The sequence below is a fragment of the Falco rusticolus genome, chromosome 3 (genome assembly GCF_015220075.1).
Source record: "Falco rusticolus isolate bFalRus1 chromosome 3, bFalRus1.pri, whole genome shotgun sequence".
NCBI lineage: Eukaryota > Metazoa > Chordata > Aves > Falconiformes > Falconidae > Falco > Falco rusticolus.
The window spans coordinates 23,934,016-23,960,686 of record NC_051189.1 but is presented as its reverse complement, the minus strand read 5'-3'; the positions used below and the strand labels follow the sequence as shown (position 1 = coordinate 23,960,686).

The 26,671-nt window shown below is 41.7% G+C and overlaps 1 protein-coding gene across 3 annotated transcripts in view; it reads right to left on the bottom strand.

Annotated features, from left to right (window-relative positions):
• Nucleotides 1–25,922, bottom strand: part of SYBU (syntabulin) — a 41,404-nt gene extending 15,482 nt beyond the window's left edge. Inside the window, exons 1-3 of one of the 3 annotated variants that reach the window (XM_037381328.1) lie at nt 25,763–25,922; nt 25,378–25,564; nt 11,560–11,757 (exon numbers count right to left, since the gene is read on the bottom strand). In XM_037381328.1, coding sequence (XP_037237225.1) covers nt 11,560–11,757; nt 25,378–25,564; nt 25,763–25,789 — 412 coding nt within the window. In that variant the 5' untranslated portion in view covers nt 25,790–25,922. The remainder of the gene's footprint in view (nt 1–11,559; nt 11,758–25,377; nt 25,565–25,762) is intronic. The other 2 variants (XM_037381331.1, XM_037381330.1) reach the window with 2 other exon arrangements.
• Between the last annotated feature and the right edge of the window lie 749 nt (nt 25,923–26,671).

Below are 26,671 nucleotides of genomic sequence, written 5' to 3'. Positions count from 1 at the left end.
CTTGTTTCTGGGCATGCCTAGAAGCAGGTCAGCTTTAAAAGCCCTGAACAATTTGGTGCCTGGCTCCTCTCCTCTGAAGACTGGGGTGGGTGTTTCACACCACTAAATACATCAGAGTCCACACAAAAGCAGCCCAAGGAAAGCTCTCTTCTGCTGTCTGCTTGGAAGGATCCACCTGGTATTCACAAGGCCAGATTTAGGTTTGAACTGGGAGGAGGCTGCAGAACACCTCCCCATCACATCACCAGGAACAGGCACCACGTCCAGCAGTAAGAACTGGATGAAGAGATGGGATTCCTGTCCTCTCAGCTTATCATGGCCCTTTCCAGGCTCTCTGTAAATCCAACCAATTTGAGATGCCTGTCTTCATTACCCCCTGCTACAGGGGTGAAATCCAAACAGGCCTGAATTTCCCACGGCTCCCACCTCCATCAGGAGTCTCCCCAGCCCCTGCACCTGACACACCTGAGAAAACTAAGCTCTACAATCTAAAGTTTTGGGCAAAGTTGGGCAACCTCTATCTAGTTGCTCTTCTAGCAACTGGGTTTTGTTTTATGATTTTTTAATTGTGGTTTCTTCATTGGAACAGAGACTAGACATGCATTTGCCCTTTCTCCGAGGCTCTTCGTGAGCTCAGAATTGTAACTTCGAGTGAGAACCAAAACAGAGCAAAGGCATCTAAACCACAGCTTCATCAGGACACCTAGGTGTCTAGGTATGTAAAAGCAAGTAAAATACCACTGCTTAAACAGGCCAAGCATTGAAAATGTCACCACTATCTGCAAAGACCTGCTTAGTTATTTATGCTTGAGTTTCTACTGCTGAGCCCAGTAACAACCAACTTACCTTTATACCACAGTGAAGTCAAGTAAGTGAGATTATCAGGACTAAAACAGAGACATTCCCTTAGCTTCCCATGCCTATGTATAAATACAGATTTATAAATGCAAGGAATATATAGACATATCCACTCAATACTGCTCAAAAAGTTATTTAAAGTAATCACTCTGAGGGAAATAAAAAATTTTAGGTAGTGATTTGGTTACCAAAAAACAAAGTTCAGAGAACACTGAAACTATTTACTATTTGAAGTCAAACATGGCCAGAAAATGGAAAACCATAATTTTCTACTTTTCTGTTTAAAATATACTTCAATTTTGAAAACTGGAAAATTTCTCTCTTCTTTTAAAAAGGGGGAAAAACAACAAAAAATCTCCCCAAACATTCTAAGTATTTTAGATTGAATATTGTCTTTGTTTGGTTTGAAACAAAGGTTTCCTTTAATGTTTTGATTTGGCAGCAAACCCCCAAATCAGTTATTCGCATAGCTCCACTTTGAACCTAGTAAGATGCCAGACAAAAAAGAAATAGGGGATGTAAAGGAAAATAGAAAAGGAAGTAATCTATCAATTCTTCAGTAAACATTGCTCAGAAAACAGTTTAAAACCCAGGATTCTCATTCAAAAGGCATTAACAACTTGGAGGAATTCCAAAAAAGGTCAATAATAATAACAGGATTACAGGACACTGTTATGAAGGGAGATTAAGGGAATGCAATTTGTGTATTCTAGATAAAAATGAATACTGGAAACACTATTTATCATGGGGAGAAGGAATACAGCTGGAGAACTGTATAGGAACCCATGTAACAGCAACACAGGATTCTGGCTGCAATGCGTGTTATTTCACAAAATGACTTGAAATAAAAACTGATGGTTAGTGGGAGTTGTGCATAGTAAAATGTAGCTGGAGTAGGTTCAGAATACTTTAACTGGGGAATCAGAAAGCTATTTTAGACATTGGCATAAATAATACAGTTTGTAATTTAAAAGCAGAGCACACACACAAAAAAAAATCTCCTAAGGGAAGATTCATAATGGCCTCCTTCGTATGCACAGTATTTCTTTCTGTGGAGGTGAACTGGGCTGAAAACCACAGAAAACAGGCAGAAGGAGCATAAAATTCACTGCATTAAATAAACAAATTGTAAAGCACCTTCTAGTTAGACCTCACACACATTTTAAAACAAATACTTAAGAGAGTGCAGTGTGTATAGCATCGGTTTCTCTATTTTTGGCTCATATTCCACTCTGGATTAGCAGAGGAGAGAAAAAAACCCAGCTTGAATATACAAAAAGAATTTTTTTTGACTGAAGATCACATCTGTCGCCATCTTCCATACCTGCCCCCACTCTGAGCTCTAAACCCCAGTGCCCTTCTTACGCCAGGCATTCAGCTGTCTTTCCCAGATGCAGGAGCACGTCTCCGTAATCCCCGGGAGAAGTGCATATGTATCAAAATGTATTTGGAGCTGAAAGATGAATTGGCTGGCACAGATCTCACCCTGTCCAGCAGCCCGGGCGCTCTCTGCAAAATTCCTATGTCCGCATGGCCTACTCACTTCAGTTTGCAGTCAGAGAGCAGTGGTGCTCTCACAGACCAAGTGCAACACTCGGCTCAAGGTTGCAGGCACCCTCAGGTCAGAGGCTCCTTTAACGGTGGCTGTCACGCTCTCTGTACATCTGGAGCAGTACTGGAACAATTAACGGGCCAGAGAGAGAGAAAGGAAGGAGTTATGGTGTGCCTGCTGGGAGCTCAGCATTAAACCCTCAATAAAACAGTTACTAAATTAAACAAAGTGGAACAGGTTCCCTGGGAGCAGACTCCCTGCGTCCCCTCAGCATGCCCAGCAGCCCTGTATTAGGACACTCTTCTCCTTTGTGCTCAAGTGCACCCTCCAAAAGAGTTGCAAACAGACCTAAATATAAGTTTATTTTCCCTTTGCTGAAATAAGTAAGAGAGATTGCTTTTATTCATGGTGGGGTTTAGGGTTTTTTTGTATAGCAAGGAAGGAGATAAGTACCTGACTGCAGAAGATTTGTGCCCAAGACCCTGAATTGCAGGTGGCCTGTGCCACCAGCTCACAGCAGGACGGGTCACTGTCTAGACAGGTAGGACTTAGGCTTTCACCTTTCACTTGCCAATTCCTCCTTTGCAACTTGCTGGCTTCTTTTTTGGATCCTCCATTTCTGGTGTGACATCTGGGCCCTTGTGGCAGCCTGAGAGTCTTCTGAACAAAAAGAACTTTGCTTGTTCTTGTTTCAAAGAAACACTTGCCTATTTAAACATGTTTTGCACACCAATTCAAGCACATATTTTTAAATTCAAAGTTTAGATCTAAAATATATATAAATCCAAAGTAAAAAAATAAACAGTCCTATGCTAGTAATTTTTACTTAACCTTTTAAACATCTTTTGCTCAAAATATTTATATTCTGGTTATATTCCAGTATTATCTCTTGGAAGTTATAGAGCACTTTTTTTTTTTTCACTTCAGTGTGATTTAGTTAGCTTATGTCCTAAAAAGACTTCATTCCTGTGAATTCACAGTGCAAAAAAGAGACACAGAATCTCCCTCTGCTATGCTAGGCACCTTGGGCAGCGGTCCTCAGAAACAGGACAGACAGAGAGTGCCTAAGGTTATCAGGGATGAACAGAAGAGAAGAAGGCGTCTAATTAGACCTACTTGAAGATCCACACATGATCTTCAAACACAAACTTTCTTCTGCAACTGAATGTCTAAGACTGCCTTTACTTTCTGTCAAAAAAACCCCATCTGAAAATAAGAGAGAAATAAGAGACAGAGGCTGGACTTGGCTTCAATATGGGCTGACAGCAGAATTATCAGAGACCTGATGAGGAACACAGGAGATGGGATGGGATTCACCTGACTAAATATGGATGTCTCCAATGCAGACACCCATGTCCGAGCCAATCTCAGCCCCATTTTGAGTCAATGGAAGTCAGTCAGCATAAACAGCATGTTCGAGGTACTGTTTATCTTATCTTAAAGTCAGAAAGATGGCACACTAGATTAGAGTAACCGATTTTATTTGTTATATCTCCTTTAAAACAAACAGGACCTCAGTGCACTTGTGCAGGTGGAGACCAATTACACTACTACACTGGTATGGAATTGAGGTCAGATAAATCACAGGCCATCTCTGCTCTATCCAGCTTGGCTCAAGACCATGAATTCACACCTCACTCACCTCTGAAACAGCTCCTGTAATCCCCAGAAGGGAAATGGCAGGTTCACCTGCTAAAGCTGTTCCGCCTCCTGTGAGCAATGGGACCAGTCACCAGACCAGAGGAATAGAGCCAGTCCCCATCTGCAGTCCACAGCTCCTGAAGGTTGTCCAAGGAGACCTGTAGGTTCAAGTGTCATCTCTTCTGAATCACAAAACCCAAGGGATTCATGCCAGACAGAAGAGCTCCAATGTGATCTACTGGCTGCACTGGTCCATTGACCCAACCGGGAAGGACCATGCTAAAACTGCTACAGGGACGCAGACATTCTGAAGCATGTGGGGAGAGCTGGGCTCTGCAAATAATGGACCCCCCCAACAGCAACCTCCACCCCACCACCAATCCCCAGACCTCACAGCACTGACTGCTACAACAGACCAAACCTTTGCAGAGAGATGCCCATGCCCAATTCTAGGATGCAAGCTTTGAGGATAGCATGGGCTTGAACCCAGACATAGCATCCTTGCTCCTGGAAGGCGAGACGTGCATGTTCATCTCCCTGTGAAGCACACCCCGGTCCTCCAGTACCCATGGTGATAGAATCCTTAATAACTCCCTGTGCTGGCAGGTCAAGCAAACAAATCTACACAGCTCCATAGCAACAGACGTGAAATTAAGTGGATCCCACCAGTAAATAGGCAGGAGTTCTCAGTGCATACAGAATTATTATCCGGAAACATTTTTATTTTGAAAACTCAGCAGCGGCTATTTTGTATGGGCTCAGAAGGAAAGGTGAAGAGAAGGAAGCAAAGTGAAAGTAAATGAGAAAAGGATACAGTTGAAAACTGCCACAACTGTATTCGTTAGACTCTGTGTTAGGAAAGACCTAGAAACTTTATTGTCCCAAATAAATTATGAAGTGCACATATTAGAAAGGGAAAAGAGTGAGATTAAAACCATACAGGAAATAAATGTTGTATACCATTGGATGTGAATGTCTGGATGGTTATGTTGGCTGCTCTCGGGTGTGGGACAGATATGAAGCATTTGAAGCATGTGCTTACATCTGAGAAAGATGGCACATGCTCAAGTGCTTCCTCCCTTTTTATTGTCAGGGTGATGTTTTAAAAACCAGATGGAAAGCCTTCCAGAAGCACAAGTAATAGACCACTGTGTATCTGCTTTCTGCCAAATATCGAGCTGCTCTAAAAATCTAATGCTTACGTTAAAGCCATCCTCAGCTGCTTTAAGCTACTCAGGGAACCAGGGCTTTTGCTTTTCCTCTTTTTACCGGCAAGTTCCTCTGCACCCCTCAGAGGAGTTATGCTCTACAGTTATCAATAAACATGCCAACATCAGGAGATTACTTATTATTAATTCAAATACTTCAAGGAAGTAAAAAAACCCAACAAATATATGGAGAACTTACGGTCATAGGCAAGATCCTCCATCGTTTGCTACCAACTTACTTCCTTGGCCCACCTTCAGAACATTTATTTTGTTCTATGACCAATTATTTAAAGTACACTGAACCAGGTGTAGCTAATTTCTTAATTTCATATTCATATGCAAATGACACCAGTCACATATTTAATCATCTGAACATTCCCAGGAATGGAAGCATGAATTTTTCAGTCTCACTGCACCAGTAAGGTTATGAGTAATTGCAGGATGGGAACATGGTGTACTCTGATTAAAACCTGTATTTGTAACCGGGTTATATGCTTTTTGACATACCCTTGTTCTCTCCAAAAAGGTGCAGTTTTGGAATGTGGGTTATAATGTACTGCTAAGTAAGTCATAGCAAAAAGAGAGATACATTACAGAGGCCACCAGTCTTCTCAGTGCTCTCACCTTTGTGTGATTCTGCCTTTAAAATCAAGCCACCAATTGATTTCAGTAATCAGGTTTTCCATTGTCTGTTTTTTAAACAACCAAACAGTGTGACTTTGTGTTAGAATACATAGTACACCACCAGCATTTAAAAAAGTGTTTCAACATAAGAGGTAGAAGTACCAACTAGTAGTTATAAAGAACAATGAATCTCTTTGCATGCCATAGGACCTATTCAAGTTAACATGTTGGGTTTTGTATTCTGTACCATTGTTCCTGAACAACGGGGACAACAGTTCCATTATCTTCTCCCACTGCTTACAGAAATTCAGTACAGAGAATGAACAGAAGCCCTGCAAATACAAGATACAATATTCTTGGATAAATGCACCAGTAAAACATGTCTTTTCTAATATTTTATCAGCTTTCTCAAGATAAAACCAAGTCCTATCATTGCATTCTTCTGCAATCAGAAAAGTGAAGCTCTTGAGAGTGAAGCGTATTTCCTGAATTACCTCTAAGACAATTCTCTCACAGAACTTACCAACTTGTCTCTTTTTCAGGTGAAGCACATACATACATATATATATCAGAGTCAGCCAGTATTATTTCTACACAGTCATACTGAAGAGAGGGAGCAAACTGACAAAAGAGCTGTAAAATCATACAGCCAGATGTCAGTAATATAATCTGTCTTTTTTTTGTTGTTGTTGTTTCGTTTTTAAAATAACCAAAGTGACTGCCTCTAGAATACAGACACATATGAAAGTAAAGCAGCAATATGGATAAACTTAACTGCTAATTTTACAGTAATGGATTAACCAGCCACTACTCTCTGCTTGCACAGGGTGCCCCCAAGAATAAGTTCCTGGGCATTTGGGAATGTAATCTTCACACACAGGACAATAAATAATAATAAAATAGAACAGTAGGAAGAACATTATGTTTTAACAGCTAGACATTTTTAAGAGCTAGACATAGTTTGCAGCCAACACTTGCATTTCCTCTCTGATTTGTTTATCTTATTTAGCTCTAACCAGAATATTCCCAATTACCCAGGATCGTTTCCCTTACCTCCTTTTTGTTCACCATCAGCAGCTCCAATGCTGATTAAAAAAGGACCTGCACCTACTGAGCAGTCACAACCAATTTAAGGCCCATACAGTCTGCCCTACCTGTCTCTCCTAAAACTCCTAAGAGTTCTAAAGGCTTCAAAGATTAATCTGTGCAGATTGGGACATCCTACCCCAAGGCTCATTCACCCATGACTTGATGGATTCACTGTCAAGAAAAATAGAAAGAAGTAGAAAAAAATCATACTGGCAACACATGCTGGGTACAATGTTACTTACTAAGACTCAAAGTTAAATGACATTTTTAATTGAATAGCAATTGTTAAAAGTTACTTTTTTAATAACTTAATTTCTATGAACTCATTATAAATGAAATGGCAGTACATGAACATGAAAGATAGGGCAGTAATCACAGAACTGCTGGGGGTGGAAGGGATCTCTTGGGGCCACATAGTACAACTTCCTGAAGCAGGCTGCCCAGGACCATGTCCAGATGAGTTCTGAATCTCCATGGATGGAGATTCTCCAGCTTCTCCAGGCAACCTGTGCCAGTGTCTGACCACCGTCACAGTAAAAAAAAAAAAAAAATCTTTTCTTGTGTTTAGATGTAATTTCATGTTTTTCAATTTGTGCTCATTGCATATTGTCCAACAGACATAGGTATTCTGTGTGGTGAAAGCCTCTGAGGTTTTACCATTAATTGAAACAGAACAACGTTTTAATATTTGAATTCTCAAGACCACCCTTCTTGAAATATGTCATAGCAGTTCAACCACACTGTAATCCAAAATGTTACTATTTTAGCCAGATTTGTAACAGATAGCCAGTTGTTTTATCAGCAGTGAAAAAGAATAACTTCTTTTGCATAGTCTGCTGCTACCCGGAATGGTTATTACTGAATTGAGCTGTGAATGACAGCCAGCCAGCCCATCTCTACAAGGTTTGGGAGATGAACCTTACTGTGGCTCACCTAGGTCTCCTTTCATGCAGTGCTGCTCACAACTCTACTTTGCAGACTCTTGAAGGTGCAAAATGAGTAAGTCTGGGACAGTCTTAATCTTAAGTCTTAATAATTCTACGTGAAACTTCAGTAATTCCACAGGCTCTGAGAGACAGCTCCAATGGTAAGCTCAGCTCATTCAGTAAACTATCCCAAGTGCACCCATGACACCAAAAGCAAGAAGAAAGACCAGAACTTTTGGCAGAAATACTGAATGGCACCAGCTGATCAGCCCTTCTCAAATTACGATGCTCACAGAGATGTAAATACAAGTACATCTCTGTTACTTTAAACAGGCAAGCCTTTAGAAGTTATTGACACAACTCTTGCCCAAGATTCCCTTCTTTATCTACATGTCTTTGGAAGTTTATCAGTACTTTGCAGCTTGCAGATCTAGATTTCGAATCTTTGCACTAAGCATTCTAATGGAAGTCAAAAAATGAGATGAGAAAGGCTATCAAAGCAAGAAAAATAGTTCCCACTATCCTCAAGAAGATGTGGACACAAGCAGGAGGAATTCAGGATGCATCTTTGCAGAAGGAGTTCACCAAGAACATGAATATGTAGAAATTTTTATGCTCCTGTTTATTCAATTACAGAAACTGTAGGATTCAGCACAGTGTCTTCACACAAAACTAAGAGTAGTGTTAATTAAGCAGTTTGTGCCTTTTTGCGAGGGCATTTGCTACAACACATTTTCTATTGCTTTTAATATTGCATAGATGAATCACATCCAAAAGAAGGAACAACTTCTAAAATTCTGAAATTAAAAGGCTTGTAACTGGAGTGGATGTTATATATCTTCCTTAATGTTCCTTATCCTCTCCATTCTTTCCTGGGAAAGCAGGCACAGATTTTATGCCAAATTCACCTATAACACCACTGTGATTCAGATTTAATGCACAACAAAACCCATTACCAACTATCCCAAATGAATAATTTCCTGATGATTATAAATCTTTCAGAGGTTTAGCAAGATGCAGTGATAATGCATTTCAGGATTAAGTATGGTTCACTATGCAAACAACATAAATTATGAATGATATCCAAATCTACTTTGTTAATACTTCAAGAGATGAAGATGACCTAGATCCATATAACAATGCCTTAGGCTGTTATAGAAAGACAAGCTATGTTGTATTTCATATTTTGAAGCATAGAAAAGAAAGATGATGTGATGTTGCTTGAGTAGCAGAAAAGCACTGGAGCTTGGGAACAATCTAAAACCATCCCAGGGTTCATTCTCAGTGCTATCCCACTCTGACATTTCCTGAATTATCTAAATATTTGTGTGAGTGTTACTTCTGAGATTCAGCATGTTCCAAGAAAACAATCCTGGAAACAGATAAATTTCCAGCAAAATGACAGGCATTTTGAAGGTGCACACTGACTGATGTAGTTGCCTACAAAAATGTAGCACAGGACACAGTCTGTAAAAGATAGTGGTGGGCTGGATTTTTGTCTCCCATGTCTGGTTCCTGCTATGTAGTCATTATGACATGACATTTCAGATAAATATGAGTAGAGATTATCTCCATAAATCAGTAAGGGCTTCTGGTAGACAGAAATATATTATGTACAACTCCTTTTGCACTGTAGCTTGAGATATCCAGCTGTATGCAGAACTAGGTTATGTATGACAAGGACACATTGCTGTTATTCTCCTCCCACATCCCACTTCCCTTCTACTGCTCCCCTGTTACTCCATGCATGTTTTGCTACATGATGATGCCTCCTCTTTGCACAAGGGCTAGATCTTCCTGACTTAGTCACCAGAAATTCAAGCGCAAGTAGGTCATGGAGAAGAGACTGGATCTACCTGAAGCCAAGAGATAGCAATGGGAAAGAATTACATTAATCCCTGTGGCCAACAGTGATAAAGATGAACCCCAGCTGTCCCCTGGCACGCTCTCCATTCAAGCATGTCCCTCACCTATGTTGGCTCTCACACTGACTACCATGTGGTTTTTGACAACCTTCCACCAAAAAAGGGTGACATATTTGGCAGGAGAAACATAGAAGTACTCTGTAAATCAGACCTAGTTGCTGTTCTCAGAGTTCTGATGGATCTCAGGAGCAATACGCTTGAAGTATTGAGACAAGTTTTCCAACCTTACAGATCAATCAGTGCAGGGGTATCCAGAGCTACAGAATGGCCTGCCTACAAGAATACCTAAATACCTAAACTAAGTCTGTTCGAAGATTTGAAATAATACCATCAACTAAAATGAAGATGACATCTGACTATTACTGCAAAAGGCTAATGACTTGATATTATAGGTAAATCTAAGTGTAACCATCGAAAACAATGAAGTAATTTATTGAAACGTGCATAACAGTTTTCCATGTGTATAGGACTCTTCAGCAGAAAAAAAAATTCTTTATCCACATTTTGCTAAGCTACATCCATATTCACATACAAAATGGCTGCGGTAGCCACGGCTGCAGGTTTGACTGCCATTTGCACATTCACCACACTCTGCCTGCATTAGGTTCCTTGCTTTTAATGGAACAGAAAACAAAACTAGATAAAAAACATTATCTATCATCCATTATGCAGAGCAACGGGAGACTGGGTACACTCAACTAACACAGTGCTATGAACTGAGCTGAAGAACTTGCAGGGATAGTGGTAAGTCAGATTTAATCAGCCTTTTCAGTGACCAAGCCAGTGAGGAGTTTTTGTAACAGATTCTCTACTATTTCTGGATTAAATGTGGTGCTGTCAAATCTGAGCTGGCTCCTCATGGAAGTATCTAAATTGCTTCCAGAGGTAAAATGACTCTGGAAACAGTATAGCCAGGAGGTACCTGAGCTCATAAACCATGCTGCTGGGTCTGTCCAGGGTCAAAACCCTCTCTGTCTCCACGATTAATTAAATAACAGCACAAATATCCTGACCATCTGTAATCAAGAGCTGCCTGCACATGAATCACAAAAATATTTTATATCTACTCATTAAAACATTTATAACATATATATATATTTTATATATATAAAACAGTCAATGACACACCAGGATATTTAGTCTTGGACGTGTGACAAGCAGGTGATGTTTCAGTTGATGGCCTGAGGTGGCCCATTTGCCTGAGGCACTGGGAGACATGCTCTTGATTCAGCCAGTGCAGCATGGCTCTAAATCTGCCTAACCCCCACATGCAGGCTGCCTGTTATCTTGCCTTAGTTTGACATGTTGCATCCCAGAGCTATCACAGCCTGGCAGTGTGAACTTTAGGCAGGATCCAACAATAAATCTAACAGCATCAGCAGACTATAATTCTTTGCTTTGATGGTAAGAGTCATTTATCTTTGGCCAGTGAAATATGTGTGCAATTATCATGAAAGAGGATAAAATCCATTTCAGTTATTTGACATCACCATTGAGCCTCACAAAAGAAAGTGAAGACATCAATTAATTATATTTCCATGAAAACACTAATACTGATAGTGTTTTCAAATTTTGCAGGTGGCTCCACAGAAAGAACCCAGCTATTTAATTTTTTTTATTTGCTATCAGCATTAATGGTATCACAGGCAGCACAACAATGTATGTAGACACCTACAGATGTACTATTTAATTAGAAAGTGTAATTGAAGAAATGAAAGAAACTACACTATACTCACCGGGCTTTACAAGGCTTGTTTTTGTCTCCTTCTTATATCGAGCCAGCTGTGGGTTCCCTTCACTCATTGTCCCTGGACTGAATTTCTTCCTGGAGAAGTCTCCATCACTACCATTGCAAAAACTGATGGGGCTGTTTCCAGCATCAGAAGGAGTCTTAACTGGAGATACTGACTGGCTACTAGGGCAGCCAGTGTCATCTGAAAAGATAAGGGAAAACATCAAACTTTCTAACTAATAAAAACATGAACGTTAGCAGAATTTAAAAAAAAAAGTGTTTGGACTGCAACTGTTTACAGTCAGTTGCCTGATAGGCACAACCTTGGCTCTGAAACCTGGTGAAAAGTTACTAGTTTCTCCCATTTTGTGAAGAAGTCCCAAATACCTTCTGGCAGACTAAAATGGCAAGTGCTTGTTTCACTAAGTCCGACAAAATACAAAAGCGGGGGCTACATAATGAAAACTCAGATCTAGAATAAATTCTGGCTTAGCTAGGCTAGGGAATATTACAGCATGAAGGATTGCATATGAGACAGAAAGATGGCTTGTGTAGTGCACACGAGATGAAAAGCAAGCATGGGCCTCGTGCTCTCCTTCCAGATATATTTTTATCTGAACAAAAAGAGAACGACCAACAGTCCATACGCACAAAGTCAGGACTGTCATTTAACTGGAATTAATAAAGGTTTCTCAAAATTGTTTTTCCTTTTAAAGCAACCACAATCACAGAGCTCTTCCATTCTTGACAAGTGGCTGTGAGGTACCTCGTTCTGAAGAGGGTGTGCTATGCACACACTGCTTTTGTTTAAAGCCAAATTCCTCTGGGGCCACACCAGCGCTTCATGGCATCAGCAGTCACCTCGGGAACAGACCTGCGTTCCTGGCCTCCAGGAATACAAACACTCCAGCTCTTAACAATTAAATGCAAAGCAAGAAGTCTGAGCCCAGGTGCAATCCACATATTAAGCATCCCCTTCATCTAGTCACATCTCCTGTAATCTTGAGTAATCACAGCTCCCCTAAAAGTCATGGTGGTTTTAGAGATACACAACAAAACCAAACAGGCTAATCTGACACGGGGAAACCTCGAATATTTACTCTCCTGGAGAAATGTAATTGTTTGCTCTTTCCCAGGACAAAATGAAAATTGCCATCTTCATTATGCATTTGCCCTCTTCTCCCAGTGCATTATCTTTACCTAACACGAAACTCAGAGGTACCTGTAACTGAGCCAAATAATTTGCATGACCATATTGCACTTACCGCTTCCACCCTGTTCGTAATACACGTCAAGTCTGATCCTGCAATGAGCTTTGCATGGGCAGATTGTTTAAAAAGTCAGTATGTGACTGTGCATTTATGAGACAAAAGGGGTACCCCACAACTATCTAACCCCCTACCCACCTGCCTGCCTTCTGCAGGAAAGAGAAGCTTTTGCTAGTGTTAACTACTGCTCCCCCAGTACAGCAGAAGAACCTCATGCTTTCCTGTGAACCAGTTTTCCTTCATGCCTGGCCAATTACTCTGCCCTCACCTATTTGTTCCGATGTTCTGCTTCTCATTTCTCCATGTCCTGCCTCCAATGCTGAGCAAAGTACCTCTAGGTGTTGACCGTCCAAGGCATGTTACATGCATTAGCACTTAACAGCAGCCTGAAGCGCTGCTGCCCAGGCTCCTGCGAAGTGCCAGACATGATGCCAAGCCACGAGGGCAGCCTAGCCTTCTGCCAGAATTACCTCCCAAGGCACAAAGGGCAGTAATGGTGCAAATAACCTAATCCAGTTTAATCATATTTCATTCCTTCAGATCAGCTCAATTAATCCTACAAGCCTTTTGCCATCACACTGCTGCCTTCTGCAACGCAGAATTAGTCCCTAGAAATATACCAGGAAAGCGAAAACCACTAATAAGTTTTTCAGCCCATCCCCACATTCATCCTGACTAAAGCAGGATTGTTGCTCACATGATTTTAGTTTACTTTTTGTCCTTTCCATTTCCATCAACATTGCAATATAACTCAAGGCACAGAAGAGAGAAGGCAGCAATTTCCTCCCAGACCAGCGCCCATTTCCTTTTCTCAGGGGTTCAGAGTCTGTTCTGCAGGGCGAGTGAATGCTACCTACAGGGCAGTGGATCTGCACAGCTGAGTCAGTTACTGAATTGCATTTAAGCAGCTCCTTCAGCTATATCCAAAGCATCTTCTCTTTGGAAGCACACAAACATTTATAATCAAATATATTCAGGAAAAAGTTAAGGTTCATGCAGTTTATTTTTAATTGTTTAGAAGTTTCTCTATGTGGCATTAATTTCAAAACATTGTGTTTTGTTTTTTTTTTTTAAAAAAAGACAAGAAACAACTATTTACTCCGTCTCTCCACCAATAAAATCATTGTAAGATCTGCACAGGTTTTGCACACCTCACAGATGTGTTTTATATGGGAGACTTTATGTAAAAATAACTCCCAAAACTATAGAGGTGCTACCTGGAAGAACCTCAGGAGCTGATAGAACCTCTAAACAAGGAAAGAACTAAACTAAAAGCGTTAAGAATTAGGGCATTAAAAAAACCAAAAACTCACTGCAATAAGGGAATAGGCTAGCTAGAGAAAGCATACAAAAATAGCATTTAAAAAATACTTTAATTACCATCCCCCCACCATTACCTCTGATACCACACTGGTGACACTATATGATCAGTTTATGTCATATCTACATATCCTCATGTCATCCCTTAAGGACTTCAGCTTTCATTGCAATGGGGCATTTATTAAAGGAACAAATGAGCCTGACACAAAGAAGAACAGCTGTTCTCCACTCATATCCCCTGTGACCTTTAGACACACCAATAACCAGGTAAGCATTCCCACTCGAGCTGAAGTAAATTAATGATTTTATTGTACTCTCTCTCCTCTATTCATTTGTTATTTTTAATGTAATGTATAACTTCTACTCCTTCTACCTAGTATTAGCCAGAAATGTGAACAAAATTATAAATTTTCCAAATCTAGGGCAAGCTGCAGAGAAACATTTTTCTGTGTCAGCCTTTTGAAGTCAAAATGTTTACTACCACAGAACAGAACAGCTGCATACAAAATACTGGTGCTCATGACCAAATGCAAACAAAGCTTTGCTGTACACTGAGGGGATCCACCTCCCACCAGATCTGCAACTCACTGTTCTGGCACAAGGAGAAGTCCTGGTGAACACTGAGGTTCCATCCAACTGCTCAGTGCAAACCAAATTGCTTGCACTTATCTTCATTCTTCCCTGCTACCGAAGCCTTAACATGCTATTTAATTGTATTTAATTTTGCAGCTGAACTACCCACAGATGAGCAGCACACCGCCCTGTGGGCCCTGACTGCACATCCAGGGGATGCCCCCTCCATCCCACAGACAGCCCGACTGTCTGCCCCGCTCACCGCTGCAGCAACCACCTCTGCATCTCACTCACCAGAGGAAGGATGCGTTTGCGGCAGCTGGGCTCAGTATTTCCTGCAGACCTGCAGGCTCCTCCAAACACCTGCTGACAGCTCTGACAGAAGGAGGTGACCTTCATCTGCCCAGAAATGGGCCACGATAAGGAATCTATCTCCAAAGTAGGCAATGGGGTAGCCGGAGCAGATGAGCCCACAATGGGATTCACTTTCTGCTGCAGACATGGTGTGAATGTAGTTTTCAGCAAGGTCAGTTAAGGATTCAGTCCTGTAACTCAGCAAGAGTTTTGCCCCAGGAAGGATTTCAGGTCCAGACTTCTCAGGAATATAGACAGACCTGATTCAGCTTCTCAGGCACGTGAGCATCAGGGAGATGGAAGAGAGAAAGCTGGCAAATAGCTGTGAATGTCCATACTACTGATGTCATCTGTATTATTTACTTGCACAAGAGGGAAAAATGTAAATTTATTACACACAACTTTCACTGCTTTCTTAGCCATATTCATGGTGTCTTTTATCACATTGGCTGCCTCAGAGTGTTCTGGGAGTAGGTTTTCCCTTTGAACATCAGCCGGATTTCATCACTGAAGCTCTGTGTCCAGCCCCTCTCCCAGACCAGACGTGCCTGCCAAGTTTCAAAGCCGAGCACTGGGCAGGCTCTCCTTGTACAAACAACTGGGAAAGCTGCTCAGAGCACTCTGACATCTGCATGCACTAACCAGCTTTCAAATAGTAAAGTATAAACAACAGTGTTAAAGATAGTAATACTCTTAACAACTGACAAAAACATTGTTCTCGTAGACTTTAAGGCCATACATTGTGACTTGATTTTCTCTCATTTTCTGGGCACAGAGGCTTTAGAAGTTTCACTGGAACATGTCTCAGAACCTCCTTTAGAAAAATACTGCCTTTTCCTAAAGGCTTCAAGAAATACCAAATATACAACGTCCTTATATAGTGAATCAAAATAATTAATGATGCTCTTGCTGAGGAACTGCTGACTTATTTATACTTTCCCTCCCAGCTGCCAGATTGAGCTATGCACTTTTATGAATCTGAACTGTCCACCCCCACCACCTGACCCCTATTCCACTGTCCCACTTCCATTTCTTAAGGTTCCCCTGACCAACGTTCAGGCTGTACATACTCTGCATTTCTACTAACAAATGTGGATTCCAGAATTAAACATGGACCTCTAATGAACTTTTAAATATTCAGTGTACCAAGGCAAAACAAGTTTCCTGACTTTTACCTGAAGGTTCCCTTTCTATTCATCCCAGGATCTGTCAGTCTGGGTAACCATGGCTTTGCCAGGATGGTGCACTGTGAGCTGGTTATTGATGGTGAGGGTACCAGCAAGGGCATTTCAGATTATTTTTTTTAGGAGAACCTCCCAATCTGCCCATCCGCTCCACATTTTTTAACCCCCTACATGTTTCTTTGGTCTTCTTTTCATCACCAGTCTTGTAGCACAGGGGTGTTTTATGTATTAATGAAAGTTGCTGACAGACATGAAAGGGAATACATCATCTAGCTTCCACCTGTAAGGCTCTTGCTGTATTAAATGGAGAGAAAGAAGCTCCTCTGGAAAGTGAGTCAGAACGACAACCTAATTCAGGCTAAGTCATCCCACTCCTCTGAGTCACTGTTTGGAGGATCTCACCTCTCTCCATGGATAAGCACAATCACCGTTCTGATTTGGACAGCTGAAGCAGTGAGGTGTAAGGGCTCTCCACCCAGTCAGAAAACATTGCTGATAGGAGATCCACAGTATCATTCTGGAACAGCCAGGTAACACCATAAAAGCAGCAGGATGAAACATAATAGTACAAAATGAGTAGTACACATAGAAAGGCAGAAGTGGAGCATATTCACACCCACACCATGAGGCTCTCAACAGGTAGGAGTCCAACTCCTACCTCATCACAACACTGACTGGCCCTCTGGAGGTACCCTCACCTGCCCAGCAATGATTTAGGGAGCACAGCTTAAAGCAAGAATGTGAATATTCTCCTCAGCTCCTGTTTGTACTAAACAATTTCATTTTTACTGCAGCCATTCCAATAGCTGATTTTATGTAGTTTATGAGGTTAGTAATTTGCTATTATCAATTTGTCACCTGAAAACCTGCAAAATCACAGACTGCTGAAAAAAGTAATCATTAGTTAACTTTAGTAAAAGTGGAGTCCTAAAAATGCTACTAGTTTAGGTCCTTTTGATGAACTCTAAACTCATTTTACAGCTATTTTAAGATTGGTTTGGGTTGGTATTCAATAAAATTCATGAGAATATCATGTGCTTATGAGGCAAGTGTCTTACCAGGAGTTAAGCACACTAAACCAGAGCAGAAGAGCAACAAAAACTATAGCCCTGTCAGGAAAAGAGAGGAGGCATACTTATACAAAATCCCGCTAAGCAAATTAATTCCACATTTAATCTCCATGTCTCTGCAGACAGAACTCGAATTAACTACGCTCCATTTTGCCTGTGAATGAAGGCAGGCTGGCAGCTCCACCACTCCCCGAGGTCACCTAGAGAGGCTGTGCAAACTCTTGTCCTTGAAGGTTTTCTAGACTCTGATAGAGAAAGCCATGGCTGATGTGACAGTGCTGGAAACAGTCGTGCTTCAAACAGGAGGCTGCATGAAATGATCTCCAAAGGTCCTGCACAACCGACATGCTTAAAGATCATACTTTTCTTTTACATTTTTTAGATATTCCACAACTGGGAACCACCCTGTTTTCCCCAGTCAGTCTTTCAAACTGGAACTATTGATTTTAATGTTGTAGTCATAAAATCTAACCAAGCAGTGAGGTAAGCAAAATCAAAACTAAACATCTTCAACTCCTTTTGTTACTTGCTGAGGTTCCTATCATTAATGTACAGGTAACTTTTACACCTGCTCCTCACCAGCCCCTATGACCTTGCTTCCATCACACTCCACAGGCTGACCATTAACTGTCACTACTGAAAATTTAGTATGGAAGTTGCTCACTGAATTCAGTAAGAGGTCTTCTGCTCATCCACAGCATGGTATGAATAGTGACAGCTCAGATTATGTAGGAGAGGGAGGGGAAGAAGAAAAAAGATGCACTGGTCCACTCCTACAGCTCAGGCATCTTTTACAATGCAGTATTTCTCATCAACATGTCCTTAAAGGTATCTGCTCTTGACATCTGACTGAACAACAGCTAAGCTACACTGAAGCACCAAATTTTAATTGACTTTGGCAGCAAATCTACTAATCTTCCTTCAATTTGAACATCTCACTAACAAGCAGGACCAACATGAGTTCTGGGAAACCATCTGTAAAAAGAACTATGTTATTGTGGCTTACTGGCTTTGTCATTACGTGTATCGCACCACTAATGGTATTAGTATTGTAGAACAATTGCGTAAAGGCTTACTAGCAAAAATATCAGCAAAAATAGTACTGTTACTAGGAGAGCACTGAGAGTACTAGGAATAGCACAGCTCATAGAGCTTTGATGTCACATCACAGATAACATTTGGACAAGGGGCTTAAGATGACAAAGAACAGAACCCTATTTGAAAATTTTAAAGTAAAATTTTAACTAAAGGTGAGGACAAGAAAGAGTCTGAAAAAGAGACAAAGGAGAATCTTGTTGTTCAGTAGGGTTTTTTAAGCACTTTAGTAGGCCTCACTGTTGCTACCTCAGGTGGGAGAGCCTTGATTACATCCAGTATAAGAAATATTACCCATTTAATGTTAACATTATGTGAAATATATGTGTATATATAGATGGGTTTCTCTGTGTGTGTTTCTATGTGTTTAATTCCATTATGCAGCAAAGGAAGAAATTATAAGTATTCTATCTAATCTTGAAGTACCATTTTTGGCACTAAATACCTTCAATAGACAACACAGAAGTTTGTAGCTCTTCCTCAAATGGTACAACATATTATACTCCTTTGTTCACATACAGCTCTGCCTCCATGGCTGACAGCAAACCACTGTGAACCTCACAGCTTCAACAATCACTTCATAAGGTTGCACATTTTATCTTCTAATGGAAGGAAACTACATATATTCTATCATATATGCATAAATATACATATATATTTTATACATTTTTGTCTCTTTTTAAACTGTCCCCAAGCCCAGACTGGCACTTAGCACCACCACAGAACCCACTCACTATATTTGGTGATAGATACACATCAAAACACTCTTCCAAAATTTCAAGGACATATATTAATCCTTTAAATGTAGGGTTAAAACAAGTCATGTAGAATTTATTTTAAAACATCAAGATTATCTTTTAATACAAAATAAATCAAAGACTTCTGATTAAAGTTTCATTCCTGCTACACATTGTGACACTCTTCAATATGCATGACAATATTCAATTTGATAGAAAATTGCATGAAAAGCACTTAAATCCAAAAGTATTAGATTACACATTGGTGGCGAAGAAATGACACAATATAGTTTAGAATTCAGTCCATAGTACACAGCAAGCTGCAATAAACAGGGCACTAGAAAGGATGAAGTACTGCCTGTTCTCAGGACACCATCCAAAATGTGCCAAAGAGAACGGGAACTCTTCTGCTGACCTCAGGAGGCTCTAGGTCAGGCTTTAAAGGTTCACAGTGCTGACAGATACATAAAAAGGTGACAACAAACATTCAAAAGGTCAAATAGTTTGGCTTCCAGATGTTGTTGTGCGGCACAGGAACAAAAGGATTGTTACTTACCAAGAGGGAATAAATAGTGAAGTTGAAAAGGACGCAGTGAAAGTCCCAAAACTGAGGAATGAGTAAACTTTGCTCATTAGTACCTAGGCACTTTTCTCATTTCCGTGTTTGGAACAGATCTCTGCACCACAGAAACAGAACTGGTGGTTAACAATATGAAGCAATAATAAATTATTGCACATAAGGCAGCCCAGCAGGAAATTCTCCAGGGAAGCAGCAGTGAGAAAAGGAAGCATGTCACCAGTGTCACCCTTATGCAAAGGCCACAGATGCATTTTTGAAAGCAGATTTTGTTTCAACGTTTCTGTAAATTAATATCACAGTGATTACTCGACTGCCTTAGAGAGTGCTGCAAACAAGTGCACTGGAAAAGACCTCCTGAAGTTTTAAAAAATGGCAAAAGGCTGTGAAAAGCATAGCATCAAGGACTGCAGGAAAGAGAAGCTAACTTTCAGCATCACATATTTGAGCACTTTTAAGATATCTCTTTGATTCAGTAATGCAGACTAAAAAAATACAAATAAACCAGTAAGGAACTACTTAAACAAAATACTTCTTCATATAACAAGAAAGAAGAATGGAAGAACTCTCTGTTTCCATAATAATACATATATATGTACATACATGTATATGCACACACGCACACACAGATAATAGGAGTAATTATTTTCAGTAATTTACATTCACTCTCTGGCCTCAATCTGTTGACTTGTTAAAATACTGAAAATACGTTTTCCTCTATCTTTTTCCATTCAGAAATAGATATTTAAGTAGACACGTTTCAATAGTGTAGCCTCCAAGGCTAACTGATTTACAATACAAACTACTTCAATGCTCTAGTGAAGAAATTATTTACCCGAGTGTGAGAAGGTGCAGCTTTTTGTCCAGTAACACCCGTACAACCCTTTTCTTCTTGTCTGTGGCTAGCAATACGAGCCACACATTCACATGGACTTTAATAAGCCTGCCTAAAGCCTACATGCTTTTTTTGATACATGCACTACGAACTCAGCCCCACCATCCATGGACAGCTGGGCCAACTGGAAAACAATCTCTGAGTTCAAGGGGACTGTGCACAGGGGCAAGTGAGCGGGGAACAGTAACATTGAGACTCCTGCTGCAGGGTGCATATGCCAGGGCTTTACAGTGCAGCCGCAGTACGGTGGCACACGAGTGTTGGCCTCTTCTCCCAAGTAACAAGCAACAGGACAAGAGGAAGCAGCCTCAACTTCTGCCAGGGAGGGTTAGATTGCATATTAGGAAAAATTTTGTCAAGCACTGGAACAGGCTGCCCAGGGAAGTGGTTGAGTCAGTGTTCCTGGAGGTATTTAAAAGACACACAGATGTGGCACTTAAGGATATGGTTTAGTGGCAGACTTGGCAGTGCTGGGTTAATGGTTGGACTCTATGATCTTAAAGGTCTTTTCCAACCTAAATATTTTTATGATTCCATGACTGTATATTTATTGTGTCATGCATTTAAACAACAAGATTTTAAAAAAATCTTTTTTACTGTTTTAAAAGAGAAGTTTACAAAATAAGCATTGAACCCAGATCTTGAAATTTGAAAGGAAAAGCAAAAGAAGCTTCAACTCCTATGTTTGAAAACTTTGTTGAAGTGAGTCACAATCATTCATGTACAGAGACACTACTGGTTTTCGTGGCCCATAGTACTATGCATTCTAGTTAAAGAGGTGATTTGCAGGTAAACCTGAGGAAGGAGAAATTGTTTGCTAAGGGCATGAAACAGGTCCTCTGGCTCACAGAGTCTTTTGCTGAATCAATTATTAAATGCCCAAGTGCTTCCTGCAAAGCTGCATCTCAGTTAACAAAGTGCCGCTGCATTACCTGCAGAAATTCAGGCAGCTGGCCCTTGAAGAAAGGCTGAAGGAAAGCTTGGGCATCATTATAAAGGGGGCAATAATTTCCTATTCATAAGGAGAAATTTAAAAAGCTATTCAGAGGCAGAAACCAGAAAAAAGTAAAAACCAAATTAGCTTCCTTTAAAAATGTAAAGTTAACAGACTGTTACTGAGCTTAGCATGGCCAGGCTGCCTTCGACCCAATATACAACTAGCTTGGTATCAAAGGACATGCACACAAAAATCAAGGATAATGCCCCACCCTAAGTATCTTCTTTCTTACAAGGCAAACCCTGTAACTGGAATTACCAAAGGCAGCCCAGCAGCCACTCTGCCAGGGACCCCTGAGCAGATGATTTGTTCACGATGTTTAAGATTGCACTATCCACCCAACTGACAAGGTAAGTGTGTGCAGCCACTTCACAACCAAGTGCAACTTATGAGGAAAACACGCATGATTCGTGCAAACACTCAGTAGCAGTTGAGCCAGACGAAGCTTCTGGGAGAATGCTTTTTCATCGTTTGACATCACACGAGTTCTGTGGCTGACATCCAAGCCAAAGAAGGGCAGTGGCTGAAGGAAGAGAAGTGTTCCCATAAGAAATGACAAACAGGACCCCAGATGCGGTAAGATTTTTAAGGAAGGGTTGTGCATGGTGAATACTGACACAAAGGCTCAGCTTGCCTACACAACATCCAGAGAGCATTCACGTTCACTTGGCAGAAACAAAGCGTATTAAAAACACATTTCATCAGGAATATCACAGGCAAAACTAACAGTCTCGCCATGTTTCATATGGACTTACAAAGCAAAACTGACAAAGTCAATTGCAAATAACTGACCAGCCTCATCAAGTGAGTCTGATGAAATCACATAAGACAAAGAAGGAGCTGATCGCATAAATTTAAAACTTAGCCAGAACTAACAACTTCTTTAAAAGAAATTAAGCATTAAGACACAGGGCCTCTTATCTGTTGCCAAGTGGTATTTTTTGCTGTTGCCACCATGCTCACAGCAATGCCATGGTTCCCAAAGGCTCCCCCTACCTAAACCAACATTAACGATACCTAGAAGACCCTGCTGCTCTCATTTAGAGTGCAAGAAGAAACCCAAGCTTTCACTTATATGTTGTGACCGTTGTAAGCACACAGAGAAAATGGACAACCTCAGAAGCTCTAGGGAATCAACCAGGAAATACTATTTAAATGGATGAGGAAACGAGGAAATAATTTCTGCTGGGGGAAAAATAAATCCACCCATTATGACCACTTGGTGTCAATGATAAAGGAAGACAGGCAGAGAGCAACTTGTCAAGAGAAAGGTAAAGAGGAAAGGAATTATTCCAGGGGTCAATTCACACTGTCTGCTGCTTATCAAGAACCTTTTGGAGTTTAACGCTACAAAGAAGTTACAAAAAATACATTTATCCAAACACTCATGAGCTTTTTCATACTGCATCACACTACTATTAATACTATTCATCTGCTCATCCTTTCCAAATTTATTGCTAATTTTAAATCCACTTTCTGCACATGCCAATTCTCAATTAAGATGAAGCACCAGGAGAGTCAAGTTAGGGGCTGCAGCCCCTCCACTCACCTCTCCACACAGTTCTTTGCCAACCCCTCCCCAGAAACAGGAACCTGCAGCCACTGGGGAATTTCAATCTAAGATTCAATTTTATCTATGATAAAGAAGGATCGTAATTAGAAGAAAGGGAAGCAATGTCAGGGAATGAGGAAGTCAAGTCAGTGACTGTTGTCATACCTGCACCACGGTGAAAAACCCATTGAACCTATCAACAACAAACCCACATACTGGGATGGAGGGCAGTGCCTTGGCTGATCCTTGGCTGCATAAGGTTTGATGACTCCCAGCGGTCCAACTGAGTAGCGCATACCTGTATGGGTGCTGCAGGCAGCTGGAGAAGCACAAAGCTCTCAGTATGGGAAAAAATCAAACTAAATCAACGCAGCATTCATGGAAGAATAACTGATGAGTAAAGGAAATAAAAACACAAGCAGTTGTGCATAAGAGGCAGGTTAAGAGACCACCATCACACTCTTGAATATCTCTGTGAAAGGCACCTTAAAACTATCAAGCCGTAAGATCAGACACACCCAGAGTAAATACAAAGCTCTGCTGAGACTCAAGGCAGCTTATATATAGTGCAGTGGGACAGCAAGGGTATTTGGCAGCTCTGCGTTGAGCAGATCTGAAGAACATGGTATAAACCCAAAAGATATAAAAAGGAATGTCAGCAACCAGGATGAAAGGCTTGTCAACACACAGGGAAAAAAAAAAGTCGGGATAAAAAGGAGCCATTTGGGAGAGATCATAAAAATAATATATTTCTAGAAAACTTCAAAAGATTTTACTTCTTTGTAACACGCAAACTCAAGCAGATAAGGTAGAGTGATCCCAAAGGCATGGGAAAAAGACTTCAGCATTCTTACAACAGTATGTTGTTTGCTTAATGCTCTGCATTGTTCATTAAACAATAACCAAATAGATCATTCCGCTGTGCCTGAATTGCAAAATCCATCCAAGCAAGGCTCAAACACAGCTATTGTGTTTCTCATCTAGGAAAACTGACCATTCTTGTACACAGTGTCCAATAGACTGCTTTTCCTTAAAAGAATTGGAAAAAAATATCTGATCCACTATAGTGAGGACAGAGATAAATATGAGCGTTTCTGGCTGTTCCCAGGAAAATCTTTGGTAACTGGAATACTTTACGAATAAACAAAAAGGAAGTTTAGGAACGTGCTCTGATATTCACTATTACAAAAATACTTGTAATAATTCAGATTTTTAGTTAGACAGAGAATGTTATGCTCTCCAAAACGCCATTAAAAACAAATGTTTAGTCACCAAAATATCTTCCATATTACCACACACATATAGAGCCCAAGGTGTTCATGATGCGACCCTCAGTGCTGTTATCCAAGTGCATGATGTCATATGTAGTGAAGAGTTTGACTGAATTAAAAGGTTAGTCACCACTAGTAGGTATCTGAGTCATTCACGGCTAGCTGAGGCACTTAAATTGTGCTACACTCAACACAGAACAAATATTTAATATAAAGAAATCTGGTTTCAAGTTGTCCCCGACATAAAGGCATATACTTATTTTGAAAAGCAAGTGACACTTTTGTGGTCTACAGTTGGGGAGTAGTAATTTACTTCTGATGTATCACCCAGCCATTGCCCTCTCTGTCGAGAAGACATCATGTGCAGCTCACATCTGCCAACATGCTTCTCAGGAGTGGCCTGAATTCTCAAATAAACAGAACTCAATTCAATATGACAGTGAAAACTTCACCTGCATATTTTGTTCCGATTAATGCACAGAGATCATCGTCACACAACCAAAAGGAAATGCAGTATCTGACCTGTGTCTGATACCCGTAATAGCAGCTCCCCTGTTTAACAGACCCTTTGATTACGGGCTTTTCAAAATGCCTCAAACCCATGCTGCAGTTTTTAAGGCAAATCTTTCTTTTTAAGGCAACTCTTGTGCTGCAGTAAAACCACCAGCTTTTTAGCAGCGGATAGCTGAACTTGAAATGGAAACATCTGGTGTCGCTTACGGACATGTATTAAAAGAACAGATACTGGATTTCCCTGGAAAAATCAATGGTTGCCCTTCTTCATCTGCAAAGCAGGATGCTGACGCAAGCCCAATACAGGGATGCTGCGTCCGGGGGTGACCGCGAAGCCTCAGGGCTCGGCGTGGTGGGACCCCCCCCATGACCCCCAGGGGCAGGGCTGGGCCGGGGGGGATATCTGTCTGCCATACCTGAGCAGAAGCTGTTACTGCTGACGGTCCTGGCGGAACCCCCGGAGGAACTGGGCGGGTTGAATTCCCGGCTCTCCTCCTCCGAAAAGGGCGACTCGGAAGCGGGGGATACCTTCTGCTGCGGCCGCAGGACCAGGCGGGGGATGCGGCTGCGGGACACCTCCTTCTCCAGCTGCGTCTTCTGCTCCTGCTCGGGAAGGGGCACCTTGATGTTAAGGCCCCCTCGGATGCGCCCTCCTCCTTCCACCTTCGAGGCAGGGGTACGCAAACCCCGGTCCCCCCCCCGCCCCTCCAGGGGCGGGGGGGGGGGCCGGGGTTTGCCTGCCCTCCTCGGTCCCCGCAGCCATCCCTGCCGCCCCCTCCGTCCCCATCCCCATCCCCTCACCTTGCTGCTCTCCCGCAGGGGCCCCATGGCTCCTCAGTCGCCGCGCAGCCGAGGAGGGGCACCTGGCATGGGCCGGAGGGATGCGCTACGCCCGCCTTGCTGCTGCCGCTGCTGCCGCTGCGGCGCTGGGGGTGGCGGAGCCCGGCCCGGCCCCGCCGCCGCTCCCCGCCCCGACACGTGGTGCCGCCGCCTCCGCCCGCCCCGGGGGCGCCGAGCAGGTGCGGGAAGGGGTCGCATCCTCCCGCCCCGGCTCCGCATCCCCCCGACAACCCCCGGCGGTGGGCTGCCCCGGGGAACCAGCCCCCTGCCCCCCGGTCGCAGAAGGAGCATAAACACGCTAAAAATACGCGTGTGCGGTGTTACAGGTTTCACGCTGGGGCACCAAGCCAGGTACGGAACGGCGGGCAGATGTTACCGGTGCTAATATGATGGATGTATATAGCTGTATAAATAGCAAAATGCGTCAGATGTTCTCTGCTCGTTATTACTGGATGACAGCGTTTTATGGAACATGTGGAGACCTAAAAACTTACTCGATTCTCAGGCAACACACTGCATAGTATAATTACTGTATTGCCTCCCTTACCTTTAATTGTGGTAATTGTTGTTGACTCTCCTTATTGATTAATGCACACATGCTAACCTTGTTCACCTGCTCCCCAGAGCAGGTGTGCTTATAAAGACATGCATTTATTAGTAGGACTGTGATCTGGGCTATATGCGTATCTACGCAGTGGGTGAAACAGGCCTCTTTTCTACAAAGAGGATGATGAAATTCTCGGTATGAAGCTCATTTGAGATTCATGAACAGGAGTTCATGAGCTTGCAGGAGCTGTGCTTTCAGCAACAGTATTTTTGGGCAAAGATTTCCTTTGCATGTGTGCTTCCTGCAAAGGGCCTCAATCCCTG